The following is a 22,821-nucleotide window of genomic DNA, read 5'->3' on the forward strand; positions in this document are numbered from 1 at the left end:
TCGAGCACAGCGGGTGGTCTTCCAATGTATTTGAATAGGAACAATTCTTCCTTTGATGCAAAATAAGTTACTTGTCGCAAGTTGATAATATTATGGTAAGAGTTTCCGTAGATATTTTTGAAATTACGTTTTGATGATAATGTGAAAAATTTAAGATTACATAATATTCAATAAATTTGCAATGCACACATTTCTATCAAAATTGCGGCCAAGAATACTATTTCAATTCCAAATTACTAAGACTTGAATGCCGAGGTCACCGCCGGGGGTCAGGGATCAGGCTCGAGGTTACACTCACATTGCTACGCATTGGTCACGTGTCCAGACAATTTTCCCGTGAAAATTTGGCTCTCAACCCTCGAAATAAACAAATAAATAAACAAATAAATAAACAAACCATTTAGCATTAATCTTGCTACGCTCGAAGGCACTGAAGAAACTCTATAAAACTCGTGCCTATTGCAGTGTTATGTGAGTATTGGACTATTGGTGTCATCAATCCGTATGGGACCGGGAGGGGACATTTGGCCTACAATTGTAAATAAGTGACTGATAATAAATGGCTAATTTTCCCAAAATTAGCCGTCCCCATATCCCCAGGATTGGCGCCAATGACTTGTCATTAGGAAATGAATTTGGAGAAAACCTTCTGTTAATAAAATACTATGCTGAGCCACCAGCCTGGGTGGCTCACGCTCCAGTAATTTCAGATGATTGAGCTCAGTAATACATCAAAGAATGTGTTCCAATTCATGAAAACAAATATATAGATAATCAGCTTATCGGATTAAAAGCTTAGAGGGAAGGTCTTGCTGCTCAGCGAGTGTTTGTAATTATCAGAAGGATTTCTCCAAATTCATTCTCTAATGATTATGTGACTATTGCTATTTGACATTTTCAATAATACTTTGAGGAAAATACTGGAAACCGCTGAAAGCATGCAGCCTACACCACCACACGAACGTGTTGGCAATAACTCCCAGGGCAATACCCTAACTGTTAATGATATAGGCCTACTATTTTTCCATATTGATCAAACCACATTGATCAAATTAAACAAATAAAACAATGACGAAAAAAATCCCATAAAATTCAAGGGAATTGGGCAAGGCATTTGCTGAAGAAGTATGACACAATATTGCAGAAGTTGATGAGGTCTGCACTATTTCAGCAGAAAATTATTTCGCCCGTATAACGGTTACTATCATTAATTTTTAGTTTTTGCCTTTTCCTTTTACGTGTTACAGATGAAAATACTTGTTATTCAAACATTGTCAAAAGCGATAACATTTTGCACGAGGGATTTTGTTCACTTTTAACCAAATTTAGAGGGTGCAGCGTTAAAAATGTTTCTTCTTCCTTCGTCAGAATAGGCCTAAGCCTATATTTTTAACAGTGCATAGATATTATAGAGGCAAATGCACTTAGAGGAAAATACGTAACAAGTTCATAACACTCCCATGTTTAAAATAATGATGTCTGTGTAAATATAACGTATATATCTGAGTAAAAATTAAAATAATACACAGTTCGCAAAATAATTTGGGTACCAGTTATGTTTACCCTTGTATATATCCTAAACAAAGATAAATATGTCATAAACCAGCAGCCAATAGCTGCATCTTTTAGCTCGGAGACCTCATTCGTGGAAATCGTTTTAGAAATAAATACAGACACGATGAACCAAAAACCCAAGAAAGATGCAAATTAAAAAGTTGCAGTTTGTTCCATCATGTCCATGTGCCTTATTGATTAATAGCGCCGCGCCGTGCTTTCCATTGAATACTACTGTTATGGCGCTATTTTCTTTCTAAATTTCCTCATTTAAATATATCGCTCCGCGGCTTCCTCTAATCAATTACCCTCGCCTATTATCCCGGGTAGTCGTCGAGAGCCAGCCACTGTGGGAGTAGGACGTAAGCATATTCAATCATCTATATTATGTTGTGATCACTTTGTTGATGCGGAATTAAAGTTTATTTGTGAAGTTATATTTTCATTTTGTTATCCGTATATTTCTATTCGAGTATTCAGCGAGTCTTTCCCCGTCTAACTGTGAGATCCATTGGCCAAGTATCTGGTTTAATTTCTATAACCAAATAATTGGCGAGTGGATTTTCATATCAGTTCAGCTTCATATCACAACACTAAAACTAGCGTCAGTGCAAACTTGATTTCGTTCCTTCTTTAAAGGTTTTAATCACCGTTCTTTAATTCTCAACCAATATCAATAAAAGAGGTCTTACATCAGAGCCATAGAGTATACAGATGTTGGCTGCTTGTTAGGATATACAGGGGTGAACATAGTCGGTACCTTAATTATTTTGCCCACTAGTCCAATTTCTCGAAGCTTGGGCTAGTGGTCAGGCCTCCTAAGTCAGCAGGCTAGCTTCGAGAAACCGACCCATAAAAATTATTAAAATGCTGTAATTCATAGATGAAAATACTGCTGGAAGTAGGCCTACTGTGTATCATGAACAACACATTACAGTGAACTTAACAAGGAAGCAAGTGCTTCAGATGCTTTCCTGGCGTCGTAGGTATGGTTCCGTATTTTCTCCATGATATTCGTGACATTGAAGCGAATAGTCATCGGTGGGTATTCCAGAAAGCTCTCTAAGAAAGTGTGAGTACATTGGAGTAAGTTGTGCTTCGCGTTGTAACCAATGCAACGATTGTTTGTGCAGTTGACTGGAATGTGAATAGATAGAAAAATAAATGACCGGAAATGGATGACTTTTGACCGGAAGTTGATGTTATATATTTGTCACCCCACCCCACCCCATTGGTCCTTGTGACCAACTATGGTCAACATGCCTCAAAGTATATGGCTGTACGGTGGCTCATTATATAAGGTTGACAGAAAGAAGAAAGAAACAAAGAACCTTATAAAAACAGACCTTAGCCATTTTGCGAATGGCTAAGGGAAAAAAGGATATGTGTGGCAAAGAGAATGCCTATTATTTCGTTTTGTCACTGTATATCTGCCGATTACTTCAAAATCAAAAAGTGCATATAAATAGGACCATAGTACAAGCTCTTACAAAAAGGTTTCTCTTTTTTTTAATGATCAACAGCTGTTGTCGTGTGAAATCCCACGTGAGAACATTGTTTCTTTTCATTTTGGATATTTGGTATTTATCATACTTATGTAAAACAAATATTGACTGTTCATTTAAGGGATACTACACCCTGCCCAATTTTGTTTATTTTTTGCATTTTTTTTCTCAAAATTATAGCGCATTGGTGACAAGTAAGATATGTATATTATAGGGGCAGGACTACAACTACTGCACTGGAAATTTTATTTCAGCACAGACAATAGTTATGGAGTTACAGTCAAAAATGAGAGAAAACCAATATTTGATCCATAAATCAATAACTACTTGCCTTGAGTTGCTGAATTTTCAGTGCAGTAGTTGTAGTCTTTGCCCCTATAATATACATATATTACCTGTCACCAATGCGCTATAATTTCTGAGGAAAATGCAAAAATAGGCACAAAATTGGCTAGGGGTGTAGTACCCCCTTAATTCGGGAAATTGTGCAAACTATTGGCCCTTAGTGGACTGACGACTATGGTCCTAATATTCTGTCTCGGGAAAATAGAAGATCCATAGTTTGCTATTTGGCTGTTTGGGGAAGACAATTGCACAGATAACAAAATTCTGTTGAATGGCACAGAGGGTACCTGTTTTCAGAAATAACCCAGAAGGAATTCTTCTGCTGAGAATTTCTAAAGTATGAATAAAATAGCCTATGTGGGAAAACTTATCTTGGTTTCTAACAGAGAAATACATTATACGTAACCAATTATACCGTTGGTTCAAGATATTTAAAACTATGAATATCTATCAAAAAGATTATACCAATCTTATACGTCTTTTTGTAAAGTTTGGTGGCTCTGAAAAGAGCCGTTCTTTCTGTGGTTAGGAAGCCTATTGTGTCTCATTTAGGAAACTAGTTGGCTCTAAAAGGGGCCATTTAAAAATTTATTAAGTTAACTACCGGTACCTAATTATAAAACAACTGTCAATTATCTTTTTAGAAGTTTAGTTGGCTCTGAAAAGAGCCGTTTGTTTGGGCTTTACTGACGCTTGTTTGCCGCTGGCGTTTTCTGCCAGTTGTGTTGATGAGAATGATAGTGATGGTGAGGCCGTTTATTCGGCCGTCTTTAGACGTATCGTGAGATACATGGATAAACAACAATATAGATCGAGTGCTTGCTTCTCATCCTTTTAGGTATTTCGTCTCAGATACTAATTTCAGATAGATTACAAACGATTTTTTATATCATTTATCAGCCTGTTTTTGTCTGTGGTCTTGATAAACCTGTAATCCGAAAGATTTTAAAAATTAAAGGGTCATCCATACATGATGAATTGTCAAAAATGGGCTAAAATTTACAAAATAAATCATAAAAAAAACCTTAATATCTGGTCCCCAGCACCCCCCATGCAGAGGGAAGAGGGGGAAAGACTTCTCAATAATATTATTCTTCACTCATACCTCCCGACACTGAGATCCCCCACCGGGGTCCCCCTCACACAAATAAATAAACATACCAAAACACAAGAAATTAGCGTTAATTGCCGGTACTGTATTGATCAGAGCACTACTGTGACGTAATCGTGAAGAAGTTTAATTTATTCTAATTCAACGAGGGCAGTATCAACCGAATAAATTCCCAAATATTAAGGGAACTGGAATGAGCGTTTTGAGCGTTTCGACAGCATTTTTTATGGGACATGAGAGCACATCAGACCTATCGAATTGCATTCTGAATACGAAGAATGTCTTTCTGATATCAAATAATTTTCATTTTATGAAATTCACGATATAATACAAATTTTATGACAAATTATTAAAATTTGATATTTTTCACATTTTGGAGATATAACAGTCCTCGAAGTAAATTTTATAAATTTAATGATATAGTCTTTGAGTGTATGTAGCTGGGAGGAAAAGCCGACGATCAATTGAAAATTTCGACCTTTCATATTGAAGATATGGATTTTTTTACCAAAAAGACCTAATTTTGTTTTGGTGTTTTGGGGAAAAAATCCATATCTTCAATACGAAAAGTCAAAATTTTCAATTGATCGTCGGCTTTTCGTCCCACCTACATACACTTTAGGTAGAGATTTATAAAGTTTACTTCGAGTACTGTTAAATATCAAAAATATTAATTTGTAATGATTTGCCATAAAATGTGTATTACATTGCGAATTTCAAAAATCAAAATTATTTGATATCAGAAGGACATTCTTCGTATTCAGAATGCAATTCGATATGTCTGATGTGCTCTAATGTCCCACAATAAATACTGTCCAAACGTATACCCCTTCCCTTAAAGATGCGGATATGAAAATTGCCTATATATGATTGATTACCTGTCAGACCTGGTTCTCCTATCACTTTAATACGACAGTCGTCTGTAGTACTACACGATGGTTCACCGGCAGATAAGTCATCCAAATCGCTAAGCTTAATTGTTCCATTAACTAAAACAAACTGTGACACTTTGAAGTCGTAGACACCAAGTGAACCAACTGGGGAATGCTCTAAATAATCCATGAGATCCAGGATATCAATGCAGTGCTGCAAATTAAATTTAAAACATACATTAAATGATGTCAAAGAAGACATGACTGTGTACGAGAAGTGGCAGGCGGCGGATGACATGATCGAGCCGGCAACTTGTGAAACCGCCCGGCCGTATGGCATTTTCCATATACTCGGTTAGTTTTGTGGGGTTCATTATCGAACCCCAACGGTTTTAGCTTGTATTTATATTATTTATCAACATAGGCCTATTTGTTTGTGATATTTCAAGCGTTTTAAAATTTCAAAATAATCCCATTCAATTACACGGTTGACGATGAAAATTTACTGAATTTAGGGACTGCACGTCATACACCACCTGAGAAGTGGGAAGAGGAAGAGAGCCGTTCGAAGTAAAACAAAATGTGAAAAATCGAAAAACAGTTATACACTACATATAATGCTAACAAATAGCACTTATATTAATGGCAATAATTATCATGATTATAAGAAACAAAAGGCTAATAATAAATATACAATTTACACTTGTATTTTCGCATATGCATAATTAGGGTTTAACCCTTAACTTTGTGCGTTTTAATGTTTTGCTCTTGTATGCATTTTGTTGTTCCTTTGTTTATTGATTTCATACATGTTTTTAATTGTTAGCCAGGCGTATCATGTCTGTGAGATGCGTTCTGGATCATTGCATACCCGAATAAATAAATAAATAAATAAATAAATAAATCATAGATTTTACAATAATTAATTACCATGATTATAGAGAAATGTATACTAAATCTGGATCTGTGAGTGTTAAGGATTATTTTGGTACCAAAATCACCAAATCACCAAATCGTCAGAATGTGAGTTATGACCTTTTGGTTGATTATATTTTTCCAAACGTTTCCAATTTCCACCCTTTTCCCGAAGGATTTTTAATGGGTGAATGATATTGACTGAAAGTAATACAAACAATTAATCAAACCAGTCATTGTGGTTCAATCCTTTGGAACCTTTTGGAAAAAACACAACAACAACAACCGAAAACGTCCAAATCAACTTAAATTATAGCGCATTGGTGACAAGTAAGATATGTATATTATAGGGCAAGGACTACAACTACTGCACTGGAAATTTTATTTCAGCACAGACAACAGTTGTGGAGTTACAGTCAAAAATGAGGAAAACCAATATTTGATCAATGAATCAATAACTACTTACTTTGAGTTGCTGAATTTTCAGTACAGTAGTTGTAATCCTTGCCCCTATAATATACATATCTTACTTGTCACCAATGTGCTATCATTTTTGGGGAAAAAATGCAAAAATAGGCACAAAATTGGCCAGGGGTGTAGTACCCCCTTTTTATTCATTTGCGGGCATGGGAAGTCAACGTTATGGTGTCTCTTTTGTCTGACAAATGAAAGAAGAGTTGAATAAAAAAATTTAAAAAAATAAATAGATGAATACAAAATTAAATAAAAATGGAAATAGCTGTCTGTGTTTCCTAAAAAGGGCAACTGAAATTGTTGTATTTTTAAAATTAACCGGGAAAAGAAATAAAACCAGATACTGTGTGTATAAATCGAATTATTTTTCGACGGGAAGTGCGACTCCAGCTGCAAAATACCAACTCATTTCTGTTGGTAATTTTGCCTATAATAGGAAACCATATCTAAAGATTTCTGTTACGATATGTCCATACCAATTTCTCATTTTCAGCATTTTTCTCGTGACTAGAAATTTGACTTCAACAAAATTAGATCCATGTCTAAGGATACCGGTTTCTCATGGGAAAAAACAAACAAAAAATAAAAACCCTGAAAAAACTACCCACTGGAGCGGTACATCACCGCGAGCCTCATATGTGACCGGACACTACGAATCAGCCGTAAAGTCGGCCCTGGTCAATTTTGTTTTGTTTCGTAATTAGAAAATATATGTTATAAGCTTTAAAATGGTATATCATTTGACTCCAAACGATATCCAGAAGCGGGAGTATGGTTTGTTGAACTCTGCTCCTTCAACAAAATGGTACCTGTTTACGGTTCTACATGTGTCTCTTTTTCCACATTGCTGGTAATGAATATCATACAGTCATAATTGGCGGTCATTTCAAATCATCCCCAAGTCAACGAGGTTCATGAATGTCCTCTCAATTATGGTTGGTTATATACCTAGACAAAATACAATCCTTTGTAAATCACCACTTGAACATGATTTCCCAAAGCAAAACAAAGACTAGAGCTATTTAACTTGATTCTATAGAAATAGATAAAAGATTATTATATCCTCTTCAGCAATAGGATTATTGATTGGTTTAAACGCTATCAAATGAGAAACATGTCGCGCCAAATTGAGGTACCTATGAATACGACCTTCACGCACATTTAACACTCAGAATACAATTTGCCGACTATACGGCTCATACGTATAGTGTACGGCCACATATTCATGGAAATGGCGAGATTGCCAAGGCCAGTATTTTCCTTTTGGCTGGCTGTTTATATCACTACGAACTAAAATAACTGTACCAGCTGACCAGCAGGGACATTTTGCATGGATCTGAATAGAAAATCATGATAAAACTGCTTATTGTGTACAACTTTTAAAAACGGTACCGTACTTCAGACTTGTGATCATCAATTTCCACAAATGTATTGCTTTAGTGTCTTTCATCTTTCAATTCGATTGCCTAACATACAAAATATTTTGCTGTATAATATTTTTTTAAATTAATATAATTAATTATCTTTTAATTATAATTATTTTAGTTATATTATACTTTAAATATAATATGTTTTAAAATATTATCCTTTGTAATGTAATTATTACTTGACCTGGTGTATGTACAATGTAAATACTGTAACATTTTGGTTGCATGCATTGCTCAAATTATTTTGTGTAACCTTCTATTGGCTTAAATAAGTAATGTTGTTAGGGCCCCCTTGCAGATTAGTACCAGATACTGAAGAGGCTACCCTGGTTAAAGAAAGATTAAATAAACAAACAAATAATATTCAGTTTCAGTGTCAATATCTAGAATGTGGGCTTTAAAAGATTGATAAAAAGACAAATGACAACTTTTGAGACGTTTTTAAAACATATCCCTTTAACAAGGTAAAGACAGCTGTAACCAAATACAATGTGTTTTTTCTATAGAGTTGATTTTTCCACTCTTGTATGTTTTTATTAATCTAATTTCTTTTTAGTGCATTAATTGCTAAACAGTTTGGTTGTCTTCTTCATTTGAGCATATGTGACCGTCCACCACAAACCAGTCGTAAAATCGGCAAATTGTATTCTGAGTTACAGTGTAAAATGTGCACGAAGGTCGTATTCATAGGTACCTCAAGTTGGTGCTACATGTATCTCAATTTGCTAGTGCCAGTCAAACACCTTTTAAAACAATCAATAATCCTATTGTTTAAGAGGATAATAAACTTCTACCTATGTCTATAGAATTCTTAAATAGCTCTAGTCTTTGCTTGCTTTGGCTAAATCCTGTTCAAGTGGTGGGTTACAAAGCATTGTATTTTGTCTAGGTATGTATAACCAATAATTAACAATGAGAGGACATTCCTGAACTTCGTTGACTTGGGGACGATTTGAAATGGCCGCCAATTATGACAGTTTGATATCTATTACCAGCAATGTGGAAAAAGAGACACATGTAGAATCGAAATAAGGTATCATTTTGTTGAAGGAGCAAAGTTCAACAAACCATAACCCAGCTTCTGGATATCGTTTGAAGTCAATGATATACCATTTTAAAGCTTATGATATATTTTCTAAACACGAAATAAAACAAAATTGACCGGGCCGACTTTACGACTGGTTTGTGGTGGACGATCACATATGTGATGTGATCAAGCAAAATCAGCCCGGGAAAATCAGTCGGATGTCGGAAATATTGATTTGGAGGTATAGTCAAACAAAGGAAACAATTTCTTCTCTTTCCTATCGTTTTGGAAACTCTTTAACTTTATTGGAACAATTTGTCCAATTTCAATGGGATTTTCTGCAAAATGCAGCTTCGCAAATGCTTTATACATCACAGTATAAGTAGCAAAATGAAAATTGACTACGCCCGGCTTCAGACTGATTTTGCTTGATCACACCACATGTAAGTTGCTTTATACTGTAGCCTACCTGTATTTTTTGTGCCCAGTTGGACTTCCGCACTAGCATCTTGCTTACTTTAAGGCCCAATTCTGATATTAATACGACACCGTGATCATGTAGCGATGAACTCATGTGCTCACTTCTGACACAGTAACCTAAGATCTATGGAAAAGAAAAAGGATATTTAAGTTGAAAGTGAATTGGTATGTTTCATTGAATTCCATTTTTTTTTCTGCGATGTTTGATTCAAAATCGTGCCATTTTGAACTACAATACTTATAAACCTATATACAGCGATCAGTAGAGTATTATAAACTTATACACGCCATATTACACAGACACACACACTTTTGCACCCCCTCACCGCCACCCACACACACCCACCAAAAACAACAACTATAATTCTTAATTATTATCAGTGATTGTTATTTTCGTTAGTGTATCTTGTTATGTATTTTAATGCTAAAGGTAAACCGATTGACGGAAAAACTGCATTGCTACTGTAATTGTATACAAGAACTATATAATAAATTGCTGATCAATGAAAGAAGATAATAGAATACAAAATATTAACAGCTAATACACTTCTAGTGCCCGTTTCTATTCATCGTTATGTATTCTTCTCCCGTGCAATATTTTCGCGAACTACCCTTCACAGCCCAAATTATATAAACCTGCACGCTAAACAATGCATTATCTAAAACCTGCACGCTAAACAATAGATTCTAGATAATACGTGCACGCTCAAATACTAGAAATACTACTTTCACATAACCATAAAGTAGAGTTAGGTGGCGCTTTAGACACAGAGATCACATAACTATATAATTGTCTGTTCGATATATATACCAACAAAAAAGTACGAATATACATTCTGTGGTGTTAAAATGGTATAGTTACAAACGGTGTTCTACTATAATAGTGTACAATTACCGAATAAGGTGCAACTCGCTAGACTTGAGTCCAGTCCTCGTTTACGGAGTTTAGGATTAGGGTTTAGGGTTGGGATAGGGCAGTCTTGTAATAAGACTAGTAGAGTTGCACCCTTGCAAATATCATTTTCATAAATTATGATTAATGACCTCAAATAAATCAAACATCAAATGAGAATAATCGAGCTTCTATTAATTAAAAAGGGCCAAAAACAGGTGGATCATAATTATACAAGATGACACCATTGCAAAATATTCAGCATTTTACAAATGAAATACATGTAGGCCTATATCTAAAATAACATAGCCGGGCACGGGAAACACACACTAGCGCATAATATCATGATCATGCTTTATAATACCATAGGCCTTCAAACACATGTGTTTGAAGGCCTATGATAATACTGAACAAATTGTTAAATCCCAATGTCGTGTGTTTTAATATAAGTAGTTCAAATTATAGAGCTATAAAGTCCAGTTGATATTCACCGTAGTACTAGTCTGACATCTAAATCGATCGTTTCCAACTGGTTCAGTGCTCTCTGTGTTCGAAACCACGATATTAAATGATCACAACATAAAGTCAAGTCAATTAAACCATGCGTGAATAAGTTACCTAAGTATGACGTATGGCGCAATCGATACCATTGATTACAGGGATTGATTTTCTTTACCAGTTAAATGCTACGTAGCTGGTCAATGTCCTGACGGTGTTTTTAAAATGTAAGATATTTTCCCTAATATTAAAACTAATATAATGAATGCAGCAATTAATATTGCCTATTGTTTTAATAGGCCTACACTCAAAGTGTATGACGGATAATGTACTCGTGCAAATGCATTCGTCAAGATAATTGCACTTGTTATGGAGTTATTGCATTTAGCTTTCGAGCCTATCGGCTCTCAAGCTAAATGCAATAACTCCACGGCGCGTGCGATTATCTTGACGAATGCATTGCACTCAGTTCATTATCCTTATCTTAACTGATTGCGGATCTATGCGAATGGAATTGGAAAATTATATAAACCTGCCACCGAGCGAGTGACATACATAGCATTGTACGAGGGGGTATCCAAAAGTTTTTGACATCACCCAGAAGTGAAAGAGCTATATCGATGAAATTTTGTCAGTGTAATCACTGGTCCTTATGTATATACATTACGGTCCAAAAATGGTCTCATAAGTGTGTTTACTTTCTTTACAGGTAGCGCTAGATGGGCAGTAGGCGCATAACCTTTTCATGATAAGATCCTCCACTTTCTTTGAGTTTCTTCACTGTCGCCGCATCATCCGTAAGTGATGGACGTCCACTTCTTGGCTCATCTGTGAGGGACATGTGGCCAGTTTGGAAATTCCTTTTTCAAAAAGCAATCGTGCCATATGATGGGCAATCATCACCGAGGATAGATTTCATTTCATCATAGATTTTCTGAGCATTGTAGGCCTAACCCTTCAAATGCAGGAACTGAATCATGCTGCGTGCCTCAATTTTCACCATCTTGCAGGTTATGCGCCTACTGCCCATCTAGCGCCACCTGTAAAGAAAGTAAACATACTTATGAGACCATTTTTGGACCATAATGTACATAAGGACCAGTAATGACACTGACACAATTTCATCGATATAGCTCCTTCACTTCTGGATGATATGTCAAAAACTTTTGGATACCCCTTCGTATAGTTCTATTCTTAGACTCATTTAACGTGGCTGTGTACTCTAGACATTGTTTCTTTCGCGAAATTGAGCTTTTTTTGAAATGTATTTACTTTGTTATGTTTTTTATAAATACAAGGAAAGAAAATCCAGATTTGTTAACTGCTCTATTTTATGGATTTTATTTCACTCGTTTCCGCAATTTAAAATCTTTGTTGTACTATCGGGGTATACGCGCGCAACAACGCATCGCGTTTTGTAGACGCGCAATTTGTTAACGCACAGATACGCTACGCATACGCAACGCTTATCTGCATGCGCGGCGCATCTTATGGAAGCACCGCGGAAGCACTGATTTCATAAAAACCTAGCGGTCAAATGGCTCCGTTTTAGCTGATAAAATGTGAATTTTTCAAGTTCTTTCCCCGATTTAAACATCAAGATATGAATAGATTTCGCCCAAACTTCTCAAGGGGCTGTGGATTTACCCGATGTTCACGTAATGTAAGGTAGAAAAACGAGAACTGCCGCATTCTCCTGTGAGCTTCGATCAAAGTGCAAAATGTGACCACTTTAAACTTCAACGGCCTTTATTTCAATGTTCATTTTCTCGGTCAAATGACGATTTAGGTACACGATAACTCAATAAATACAGCATCTATAGGTAAGCAATTATGCTCATCATAAAAAGCATGATCGACTTTAAGAAACGGTTTTCTCATTTTTTATATTTTGGTCTATTTCCGATTTTAGGCATCATTTTGTGCAAATAGGCGTTTGTGAATTTTAAAAAGTTCATTTTGATGCCTTATATGGTCAATATCTCAAAAAATAAGGCCAATATCAATAAACCGTTTTTGGAATGGTGCCTCAAGATTAAGAAAAAAACAAAACAAACATTTTTGGAAAGAGTGTTTTTTTGTTATGATGTACCGAACAAAAATTGCCCAAAATTCACCTTTTTGTGATTTTCTTCATAATTGTTGTTTTTACACCAAATCTGTATTTATATTAAGATTCATTGATGTCTTGCCTTTATAAAAATGTATACTTTTATATCTCTTGCGTGAATAATTACAAAGTTATGGCACTTTTCCTACATGCATGTCTGAGAGTACACAGCTGCCTTAATACGGTCAATCATGCACCACCACCCACTAGGAGACAAAAATCCATAATCGCGTGAACAATCCGTGAAAAATCTATGATCCAACACAGATTTTTCATGGATTTTTCAACTGGTCACCAATTTTTCAGACAAATGTCTCCCAATAACCAACATCACCACCACCAACAACAACAACAACAACAACAACAACAACAACAACAACAACAACAACAACAACAACAACAATATTGCGAGTCAATTAATATTGATAAAGTAAATCAGGATATTAACACTGTGTATACTATAATTAATCAGGATAATGTTGGCTATGTATATTGTTTAATAAATCAATATAGCAAAATGATTGTGTTCTTCGTCCGTGTGTGTTTAAGGGGGTACTACACCCCTGGCCTATTTTTGAATTTTTTCTCATATAGGGGCAAGGACTACAACTACTGTACTGAAAATTCAGCAACTCAAAGCAAGTAGTTATTGAGTTATTGATCAAATATTGGTTTTCCCTCATTTTTGACTGTAACTCCACAACTACTGTCTGTGCTGAAATAAAATTTCCAGTGCAGTAGTTGTAGTCCTTGCCCCTTAAGTGATTCTTCCTAACCCACCATTGAATTGACAAGAAAGTGTATTTTGTGTTATAATTATTTAAGGGGTCAGTCTCCCACCTTTGCACAGTATTGTGGGACCTGAGAGCACACCAGACACTCCAAATAGAGAGTTCCCGTGTTTTCAAGCGGAACGGACTACAATAGTGTTTATAACGTGATTCGAACCGCCGTATTCCTCATTCCATTGATTTGGTCAATGACCCTATTAGTGCTACATTCTACAAAATAACATTTGCTAATTATTGCGCGAGTGTTGGTATTCTGAAAATTGTAAACGGAGTTTAGGTTTCCCTCCAAGATGGCGGGTAACCCAAAACACGGGAACTCTCTATTGCATTCTGAATACGAGGAACGTCCTTCTGATATCAATTTGTTTTAAATTCGCGATATAATACAAATTTTATTTGCAAAGGTGGGTTACAGAGCCCTTAAAAGTCTGGTCATTTCAAGTTGATCCAATAGTACAGTGCAATTGGAAGATGCAGGGCATTTCAAAAACACCCAACAACAGACGGATACAGTTTGTATGGTTAACCGAGTCATGGAAAAACTACATTCCTGTCAAACTTATATAAAATATTAAACGTTTGTGAATGCGATGCATGGTTTAAATATGAGAGGGATGGTTCCATTTCACTAGTTTTTTATTTTTTAAATTTTATGCGAATGGAATGGGACAATACATCCAGTAGCGTAGCGAGAGCATCAGGGGCCCATGGACAATGAGCAGTACGGGCCCTTTTAACCAGGGCGGGATTCGCCTTATGGGGGCCCTGGGCCAGGCCAAAATTTGGAGGCCCCGAACTCACGTGCCGAGGATGGCATTTCCACTCAAGTCAGTGGCCAAGTTTTACGTATAATATAGAGGGGGACTAACATATTTTGTTCTGATGTTACTAGGACATTTGCGCGCAAAGCACGCGAAAAAAATTCAATTTCAGACTATTTTAGCCCCAGATCAACATGAATTTTGTTATTTGAATGCGCGCGAAGCGCGGAAAATGTTACAATTTTGCCCTATTTGGGCCAAAAAATATGCTGTTATTGGGATTAAAAGAAAGATGCGAGGGCAATTTTGGGGGCCCTGGACCCGGGCCCATCTGGCCCAATGGTAAATCCGGCCCTGCTCTCCATTATCAGCCCTTATTTAATTTTTGCTTTAGTGCTCGGGGCCCCTGAACCCTCGGGGCCCATGGACTTCGTCCACCCTGTCCCCCCGCTTGCTACGCTCCTGAATACATCTGTCACCAAGTGATATGTTTATCATTACACGAATTAAAACAGTCCACCGACGTCACCACAACCACCAGCACCACCACTGGCAGCAACAGCAGCAGCAGCAACAACAACAACAACAACAACAACAACAACAACAACAACAACAACAACAACAACAACAACAACAACAACACAAATATTGCAATAACATTGTGAGTCACATTGTATATATAATAATCAGCATTGTGTAAATGCAATGTTAATTGGTAATTTCATTCCAGTATGATAAACCGAGTCATGGAAAAACTACATTGCTATCAATCTTGCACCGCAAGTAAATTCATTAAAATAAAACCCTTGAAATATTATTTAACATTAGTAACTGTGTTCGAGTGTGGTGCACGGTTTAATATAATCACGAGATGATTTACAAGCGGGAGAAATAGGCCCAGCAAACACAAAAATGCTCTTAAAACGTTTACTCAAAACGTTTTAATAACATTTAAATGTCTGGTTATATAAAGTCACGAAAACGTTTTTACAATGTTAGTGTAAAATATTTTCGGCAAACTTTTTTGCAAAATATGCTGTCAACACTCAATTAAATAACTTTCTGCTTTAGAATGTTTGCATCAAGTTTTCAAAAATGTTTTTGAATGTTATTAAAACGTTTATATACCCTTTATATAACCCGACATTTAAACGTTTTCTGTAAAACGTTTTGTGTTTGCCGGGGGAGACATATCTTTCACCCAAAGATTCTATTTTTACCAGCAGACAAATTAAAACTTTCATTTTTATTTTCGGTTTTTTTATCATCACTCATGTATAAATTCTTTCACTTTCGAATAATATCGTGTTCTCATATCTGCCTACACAAGTGACATAATTCTTATTTCCAATTATTGAACTAAATGCGCAAAATACCAGTCGTGTACGCACACATAAAAAGTGCGGCTTAAATTCACGGTCCCTCAGCCTCAATGGGCTATTCCATTTAAAATCCACACTACCCCTGTGGAAGATTTTGCTAAAGTCTGCCACAGATGGAGTATCAATTTTGGTTAGAATAGACAATTGGGTAATTTCCAATTGAAATACTCACGCCAGTTGTGGAAGATAATACAAGGCCGGGATACAAGGGGCGTATGGTTTTCAAAATGATTAACTCTAACCAATTACATTTGAAATTCAGACTCCTCCTGTGGAAGATATTATCAAAATTTTCCACAGGGGTAGTGTGGATACTAACTGGAACAGCCCAATCAACCGTCAGTTCATCAAAAGTAAATCGCCACGCTCCACTACCAGGTGCAATATAAGTTACAATACTCAGGTGAGCTTAGATATAAAATATGCATTAGTTTCAAACAAAAATGAGCATAAGAATACATCTATTTACATTGGCCAACCTCAGCATGCTTATATGGTCAATTCCAGCCAAAGCGGGACAAAATTCTCTCTGGGGGCCATTTTAAAAATGTTTTCCTTTTCAATTCTAGACTTATCAAATGAGACGATCATATCTAGTGAATCATCAGGTGGAAGTGCCATCGGATTGAAAAATAACTTTTCTTGCTAGACCAAATAAAGTGTTAAATGCGCATATGCATGTTACCCACGAATTCAAGCCTTTTTCACCTGTTGTATGCCATAAAATTTCACTTTCTTTAATATCTTTCAATATTTTATGAGTTACTCATATAGGCCTACACTAGAAACCGGTGAAGACTTTGAACGTGAAATAGAATTTTATTACATATATCTACAAAGAAATATTTTGGTTATTACAAATTTTAAGAAAGAACCAGGTGTACAGTTAAGATTGTGTCAATTCTTCGAACTCTTTCCAAAGTAGCTGTCATTTAACATTACTGTATTATTTCGAAAGATTAGAATAAATGCTTCATAGAAATATAAAGTTAGATTTTGTATCTCGTCGCAGGATGAGGATCTCGGATGGATTCGTGGGTAACAGCGTCTGAAAAATAGCAATTCCTATCAATTTTTTTAAATAAAAATAAACATTACTTTTCCGTATGTCAATAATTCAGGCTGCAATGGCACTAAAATGAATTTTAATCAAAATACAAACTACATGGAATATTTAGAATTGATCATTATGGCATTTTGGGTATAAAAATTTTGAGAATAATGAAGTTGTCAAATTCAAATAGACAGAGCAAACAATTTTATATTATTATTTTAGTAAAATCACTCCATATTTTCATGCAGCAATATTCTATTAACTCGTGTTTGACAGTTCCTATGAACTAAAACACTATCAATACATTGTTAACTATAATTTAAGTAGGGATTCGTGGGTAACCAAAATGTTCGTGGGTAACACGTATTTGAAGGTATGTATTGGTAAGCGGCAAAATAGAAAATATTACAGAAGGTTGGAAACCATCATGCGGTTATTCCACCATTGTGTTTCAATGATTCCCGTTTCTCTAACCAATTGCATTTACCCAAAAAATGGTAATTTAGGATTATCAATCAAAACTTCATGATACAGCTTCAGTATACCTTCAAGAGGACGCTATTAAACCAGGGATATGATATCCCTGATTAAACAGGACTGTTTTGGAACCTATTTCGCATGTTTTCAAAATGTTAAGATGCATAAGAAACAAGTAATTTACGAGTAAATCCTTGGATTCGTGGGTAACGCCGAATTCGTGGGTAAAGCTATAAGTACTATAGTAGGCCTACCGTTTGGGGTTTGCGTTTCTTAGGTGCATAAACTGTAAGTACTGTAAAAATTATAGCATACCCATGGCTTGAATATGTGCTGATTTAAACTTAAAATAAAAAATCTCCTTGTTTTTCAAGGTTAGCATCTATTCGGGATTCGTGGGTATCAAAAGTTTAAACCGTTGTAGATTATATTTTAAAGCGGGGAACGTATTTTTACGATTTACAATTTTAAGCGCTTGTCAAACTAAATTCAGTGTCCAAAGTCATTAAATGTTAATTTAAGTTATGGCAATTATATGTGCTGGACTCGTGGGTAACAGTTGATACGTGGGTAACGTCAAATTTGATGTTATGGAATTTTATGGGTAAAATGTATTTGCATAAAATAATCACTTGGACCTCAGAATTATAGAACGAAACTTCGTTTCATGATATAGTCATTTATGGCATATTCACTTAACATTTTTCAGAACGATCATTTTATTTTTGATACGCGGGTAACAAAATTATTAGCCAAATTGACTTAATGGCCTCTAGAGTCCACAAACTTTGGTGGAATTCAATCGTTTTACATATGATGAGAGATCATGCAAACGTCTTTCTAACGGTAATAATTTCATTTTGATTGAAGGACATTCAATGACATATATGGTGCTTTATCTTTGAATTCGTGGGTAACGCCGATTCATTTAAGCCATCATAACTTGTCCCCTGGTATGACTTGCTAGTAAAGGCCTATATGCTCAAAGAGAGCACATTGGACGTGACATGATATGCTCCATCAATAACGTGATTTCCTTTATTAATGACATTTTAAAGTGGAAAGTTAACATAGAGAGAATTTTGTCCCGCTTTCGCTGGAATTGACCATATACGTACCTTCAGTATATTACGGTGGTTTAACTGCAGCGATAATGTAATTTCCTTGAGTAACTTATAATTAGCATATAGATAGCATTCCTCTGGTTTATTATACTTCCCTCGTTTCAAACAAGCCGTTACATCTTCCACGCTTGGTGTAATCATTTTAACCGCGACGTCTGTACCTTTATAGCTACTCTGAAACACCTCTTTAGTGATACCTTTGCCTAGATTTCGTCCGAGTTTTAATACGCTTAAATTTGCACATGATAATAGTTTTGACTCTTCTGCTTTGAGCTGTGGAATTTGCTCTCGATTATCTTGCTCTGTTTCAGTTTTCGAATCAAGCTTACGATGATGCAATGTTGATGTATTTCTTTTCACTATATATCCTTGTTTTATTAATTCATACGTGCAGTTATGATGCTGTTCATATTCAAAATTCACGGTATCCCTATCTCCGGATACCTGATATGAAAAATTAATCTTCTCCAATAGAGTTACAAGGCACAATTTATACATTAAAATAATCAAAATGAGTAGCCGACATAGACATGATAGACGAAAACGGTTCAGTCCATGGTAAACATGGCAAAGACTCTGTGTGATTATCATGGTTAGAATATTGCTGATAAACTACAGCTCCGCAGAGGATACACATGTCAAATCTAAGGCAGTTCGCGATTGGAAACAGTCGACGGAATGTAACTAAAGCATGGCATATTCCCGAAGTCGCAATTGTCAAGTATTCACCGTGTGTCTGAAATCAAAAGCAAACAAATAATAATAGTTTTTACATAAATGTATTACTTCAAGACACAGAGGTTGTACACTTTCAGCAAAATGGTTCTAAAAAGCCCGAAGGAAACCGTTTTGTCCTTTATATACAGTGGCACCTTCAAGAAAAAAAGTTATTTAAACTGAAAGTACACTTTAAGGTTCTTTAAAATGTTCTTTGACCATCTTTGGTCTTTATAAAACCGTTTTTGTACAGAACCATTGAGAGTTCCATATAGAGGCCGGGTATAGAGGACAGATTTTAGAACCCTTTTTGTTGACTGAGAGTGTAACACTTCATCTGCAAAGGTGCAAAGGAAAAACAATATACGAGATTTCAATATTACTTCAAAACGCGAAGGTTGTAACACATTACAACACACATGTCCCAACTTACACATAAATGTAATCAACCAAATGTGTTGTTTGTAGCTCAACAGAGCAATTTTGACATAAAGTCATAATTATGACTTTATGTCCGACATAAAACTCCATGTTAAAGACCAAAACAGCTTCACTTTTCCATGTTATTTAAGCTTAAAATGGACAGAAACTCTTCCCGGCAGTTATTACTATAATATTTCAGCATTTTGGGTAAAGAATAACAAAATCCAACCAAATTGATGGAAACCGTACGTTTAGTTATGAAAAATAGACTTGACTTACCAAAGTCAGTATCACACATTTTTATAGGTAAAACAAAAAGTGATGAGCTGAGCTGTTCCTCAGAATTATCCATTGCTCAACTAAAAGTATCCAATTCCATCTGGTCAAAAAAGGACAAGTTCTTGTCCTTGAAGTCACGATCTCGTGCAACATTTGTGATCGTTCAAATGCAGCAAAGTACGTATCCGTGCTGTTACATATAATGACTGTGGAATAGTTATCATAGGTATAGTCATTAATGTAAATTGATTTCGCACCATGACACGTCTCGCCGAAGCTGTAAAACAACAGGCATCGCTTGAAAATGCTTTTCAGCGCGAGTAATTTGAGCTGGCGTAACTGACGACGCTTGAGCAGTGGAGGAATGAAAAATACATGGATTCAATGTCACCTATGCGATACAATGGAAATAGGTCAACTCTATATTAATTGCTCTCAAAACGAAACAATAAAGATATGTTGCACATGCAGGCATAGTAATTGATTACTGTTATCTTAACAAATATATCACTATGGACCAGAATGGCCTCATCCCAATGCCATAGTTCAATAACCTCAATTAAACAATCATAGAGCAAAATTTGACCTCAAGTTGCGGAGTATGAGTTTGTGTACCCAAATTTCAAAAGGTCATTCAATGAATGTGCAACTGTATTGGGGTTTAAGAAATGTGCCCTGAAAGATGAGCATGTTGTGGATACGCAAGATTTGTATGGTCATGAACCCCGTAAAGTGATAGTATAGGGTACCTGCAGGGAATATGGGACCATTAAGGACGTTTAGCTTATTTGCATAAAAACTAAAGAAGATATGCCCACAAGAGATTGTTATGATGAACAACCTGTCCTTTAAGATTAATAAAACAGGCAATGTTACCTTGTTTTTATGTTTGTTTGGACGCTATGACGTCAAAATGACGTCATCGTCAAGTGTCCCATATTACCTGCATGTGCAGGTAATATGGGACACTGTGTTATCTCTATGGTGAAAATCAAAAAGTTCAGAAAATCACTCTTTTGTTCTAAAAACATTTTTGTTACATGATTTTGAATGTTAAATGCAGATTTCTACAAGAAAATTCAATTTTCTAAATAGTTTTGCTTTTCGCATTGACAATGCACACAATTTCCTATGTGTCCCATATTACCTGCACCCATTCAGTTGAAAATCAGAGAAAATAATCATTTATAAAGGAAAGTGCCACTTGTCAGTGGAATTTTACCTGCTGATAAGCTTAACCCATCACCTAAAGATCATAAAAAATGACAAATGCCCCCTCAGTACCAGAGTTTTTGGATACACAATAGAGAGATTGCGAAGAGGCGTTCACTGGAAACGCCATACGGGTTACCTGTTACGGCATTGTGCGGGCGGACCTCATAATGCCGTTCGCCTCGAAACTTAACTATAATAAATTTATGGTGGCGCTATGCTGAAACAAATATATCTATAGATGACCTGCATGCTTTTATCGATTGGCTCCAAACAAAGGATTTTAACCGGTGTCCTTCACCGTAATCATGGCGCAGTCCAGTCCATTCAATCAAATGTTGTCATCAACCTATATGATCGTAGTGCATTTGCTTTTGTGTGTGAGACTAAATGTCGCGGTAGATTGGATCATGCTTTTGTTGAATGCATTTGAGTAGTCCGTCATATTCACGGTATGATACGTTATATGCACAACCTCAATAAAGAGATATGAATCACCATTTCACCCTTGGGTGTATCGAACCCACATTTGTATTCGTATGAAATACGATTGGCTGCATTCAGTCCAGTATAGATCATAGCATCGATGTTTTGCGGGGTTTTTTTTAATCGAGTATTTTTTAACAGGTGTATGTCATTAGTTGTCTAAATAACCAAAACAAGAGTTTGGTGTCGGATGGTGAAGGCAGTATGATCCAGACTTGTAGTATTGGGACCCGTCATGAGTACGGGTACGGGTACGGGTCCCGGACCATGAGTACGGGTACGGGTACGGGTCCCAAGCCATGGGTACGGGTACGGGTACGGGTCCCAGGTCATGGGTACGGGTACGGGTACGGGTCCCAGTCCATGAGTACGGGTACGGGTACGGGTCCAAAGTCAAAATAGGGTATGAGTACGGGTACGGGTACGGGTCCGAAGCCACGGGTACGAGTACGGGTACGGGTACGGAAATTGGGACTCGAGTACGGGTACGGGTACGGGTCCCAGTATGGGTACGGGTACGGGTATGGGTCCAATTATGGGTATGAGTATAAATAAATTAAATTAAATTAATTAAACATGTACAAGAAGAGATTAAATATTTCAAGTCTGGACTCGGACTCAAGTCCACTTTTTGCTGGACTCGGACTCGGCTCAGAATTAAACATTAAAAGGCTTAGCTCAGCTCGGTCAAAAAATAGGACTCGGGCTCGAAGTCGACCCCAGTCCGATTCCAGTCCAATCAATCCATGTACAATGTGGGAAAATTATTTATCTTAAACATCAATTGGAATTAAATTAATTGTAAATTTTCCAAGTACATTCATGCACATATACACAATACACATCCAACAGATTTTCCATTAGCTTAATCATTGTAATTATTACCATTAATTATGCACATCTGG

At 36.2% G+C, this 22,821-nt stretch overlaps 1 protein-coding gene across 2 annotated transcripts in view; it reads right to left on the minus strand.

Moving 5' to 3' along the window:
- Positions 1-351: 351 nt before the first annotated feature.
- Positions 352-22,821, minus strand: part of LOC140164520 (extracellular tyrosine-protein kinase PKDCC-like) — a 35,794-nt gene continuing 13,324 nt past the window's right edge. The window contains exons 1-5 of one of the 2 annotated variants that reach the window (XM_072187819.1): positions 20,219-20,494; positions 18,794-19,535; positions 9,700-9,834; positions 5,394-5,601; positions 352-2,691 (exon numbers count right to left, since the gene is read on the minus strand). In XM_072187819.1, coding sequence (XP_072043920.1) covers positions 2,486-2,691; positions 5,394-5,601; positions 9,700-9,834; positions 18,794-19,390 — 1,146 coding nt within the window. In that variant the 5' untranslated portion in view covers positions 19,391-19,535; positions 20,219-20,494 and the 3' untranslated portion in view covers positions 352-2,485. Of the gene's footprint in view, positions 2,692-5,393; positions 5,602-9,699; positions 9,835-18,793; positions 19,536-20,218; positions 20,495-22,821 lie in introns of those variants that run through there. The other variant, XM_072187818.1, reaches the window with a different exon arrangement.

Source organism: Amphiura filiformis, chromosome 11 (genome assembly GCF_039555335.1).
Source record: "Amphiura filiformis chromosome 11, Afil_fr2py, whole genome shotgun sequence".
NCBI lineage: Eukaryota > Metazoa > Echinodermata > Ophiuroidea > Amphilepidida > Amphiuridae > Amphiura > Amphiura filiformis.